The 1,858-nt window shown below is 43.2% G+C and overlaps 1 protein-coding gene across 1 annotated transcript; it reads right to left on the bottom strand.

Annotated features, from left to right (window-relative positions):
* Positions 1 to 560: 560 nt before the first annotated feature.
* LOC124968181 (putative olfactory receptor 7A2) lies at positions 561 to 1,568 on the bottom strand. Its single transcript, XM_047530483.1, has one exon. The coding sequence runs from the start codon at positions 1,566 to 1,568 to the stop codon at positions 561 to 563; it is 1,008 nt and encodes a 335-aa protein (XP_047386439.1).
* Between the last annotated feature and the right edge of the window lie 290 nt (positions 1,569 to 1,858).

Here is a 1,858-nt window from a genome sequence, read left to right on the forward strand (position 1 = left end):
ATCATGAGCCCTACAATACTTGGGTTCATGCTGCTTTTACAAAATAAATTTTAAAAATCATGTTTACAACAGAAGTTAAGAATTGCCACTGAGTCTTGCATTTATAAACCACTCACCAGTAAACAATTCAGAAATACATTGAGACCTTTTTGTGCACATTTCCTTGAGATTAGTGACTTTTAAGAATTCTCTTGTTATAAAAGTCCATTCTTGTTCTCACATTTCATTGGTGTATTATAGTTGTACATGATAGGATACATATTTGCGCCCACACACAATATAACAATATGATTTGACCAACATCATTCCTGACAGTTCCCCCAACCCCCCTTTGTATCTTTGTTCCAAAGATACAAAGAACTTCCAAACAATTGGAACATGATACAGTGAAGAGGCCCAGATGTCATCCAGATAGTGCAATCCAGTGAAATATGAAATTGAATTGTACAGAGAAAGTGAAACAAAGAGAACAAAACTCAAGGAATAAAACAGAAGAGGAAGTTCTGCTTCCACTTGCTGATGAGGACCCAGCTCTGGCTCTGAGGCTCTGAGCCCTGCGGTCACAGGCACATCTTCAGTCTCAGCACAACTGATGCTTTCATAGTTTCTCTCTCACTGAGTCTCCTCAGAGCACTCTTGATGTCCTTATTCCTCAGACTGTAGATGAACGGGTTCAGCATGGGGGTGACCACGCTGTACATCACAGAGGCTGTTGCAGTAGAGCGTGAATTTTGGGTCACAGCTGAACTGAGGTACACACCTAGGCTCGTGCAATAAAATAAGGAGACCACAGAGAGGTGAGATGCACAGGTGGAGAAGGCTTTGTACCTGCCCTGTGCTGATGAGATTGCACAGATGGAAGACACTATCTTGAAGTAGGAGTAAAGGATGCAAATGAGAGGGCCACATCCTAGCAGCAGAGCTGAGGTGTATATCACCACCTCACTGACAGAGGTGTCAGAGCAGGCAAGGTGGACCAGGTGATTGAGTTCACAGAAAAAGTGGGGGATTTCCAAATCTGTGCAGAAAGACAGGTGCAACACCATTATGCTTTGCAGCCAAGAATGCAGAATGTTAATGATCCAGGACACCAGAACCAGCAAACCACAGAACTGGGGCTTCATGATGACCACGTAGTGCAGGGGGTGACAGATGGCCACAAACCGGTCATAGGCCATTATGGTCAGCAGAAAAATGTCCAACACTGAAAAGAGTATGAAAAACTGCATCTGTGTGATGCAACCTGCATAAGTAATGGCTTTGCTCTGAGTCTGGATGTTCACCAGCATCTTTGGGATGGTGGTGGAGGTGAAGCAGATGTCCACAAAGGACAGGTTGGAGAGGAAGAAGTACATGGGTGTGTGCAGGTAGGAGTCTGAGATGGTGACCAGGATGATGAGCAGGTTCCCCAGCACAGTGAGCAGGAACATGGAGAGGAAAAGCCCAAAAATGAAGGGCTGCAGTTCTGGGTCCTCTAAAAATCCCAGGAGGAGGAATTCTGAGATTTGTGTCTCATTCTCTGGTCTTCTGTGGTTTACATAGCTAACAAAACAAGCGAGAAGAGCCATGACTCAATTAGCAATCCTAACCTCACAGAAGCACAATCCAGTATGTTCTACAACCAGGATGCAAACTCTTGTTGTGTACATGATTTTGCTTCACTATGAAGGTCCTATAACCCTCTCCAGAATTTCGTTTCTCATTCGTAATTCCCCAAGCATTTACTTACACAAAAATCTGAATGACTTCCATGAATTTGAGCACTGTGATTAAGTGATGATCATTTTCTAGGCAATGTCTTAGCAGTGATTATTCCCTTCTTAACAGAAAAAAAAGCATTGCTAAATCTAATAAAGAA

The sequence above is a fragment of the Sciurus carolinensis genome, chromosome 17 (assembly GCF_902686445.1).
Source record: "Sciurus carolinensis chromosome 17, mSciCar1.2, whole genome shotgun sequence".
NCBI classification, from domain to species: Eukaryota; Metazoa; Chordata; class Mammalia; order Rodentia; family Sciuridae; genus Sciurus; species Sciurus carolinensis.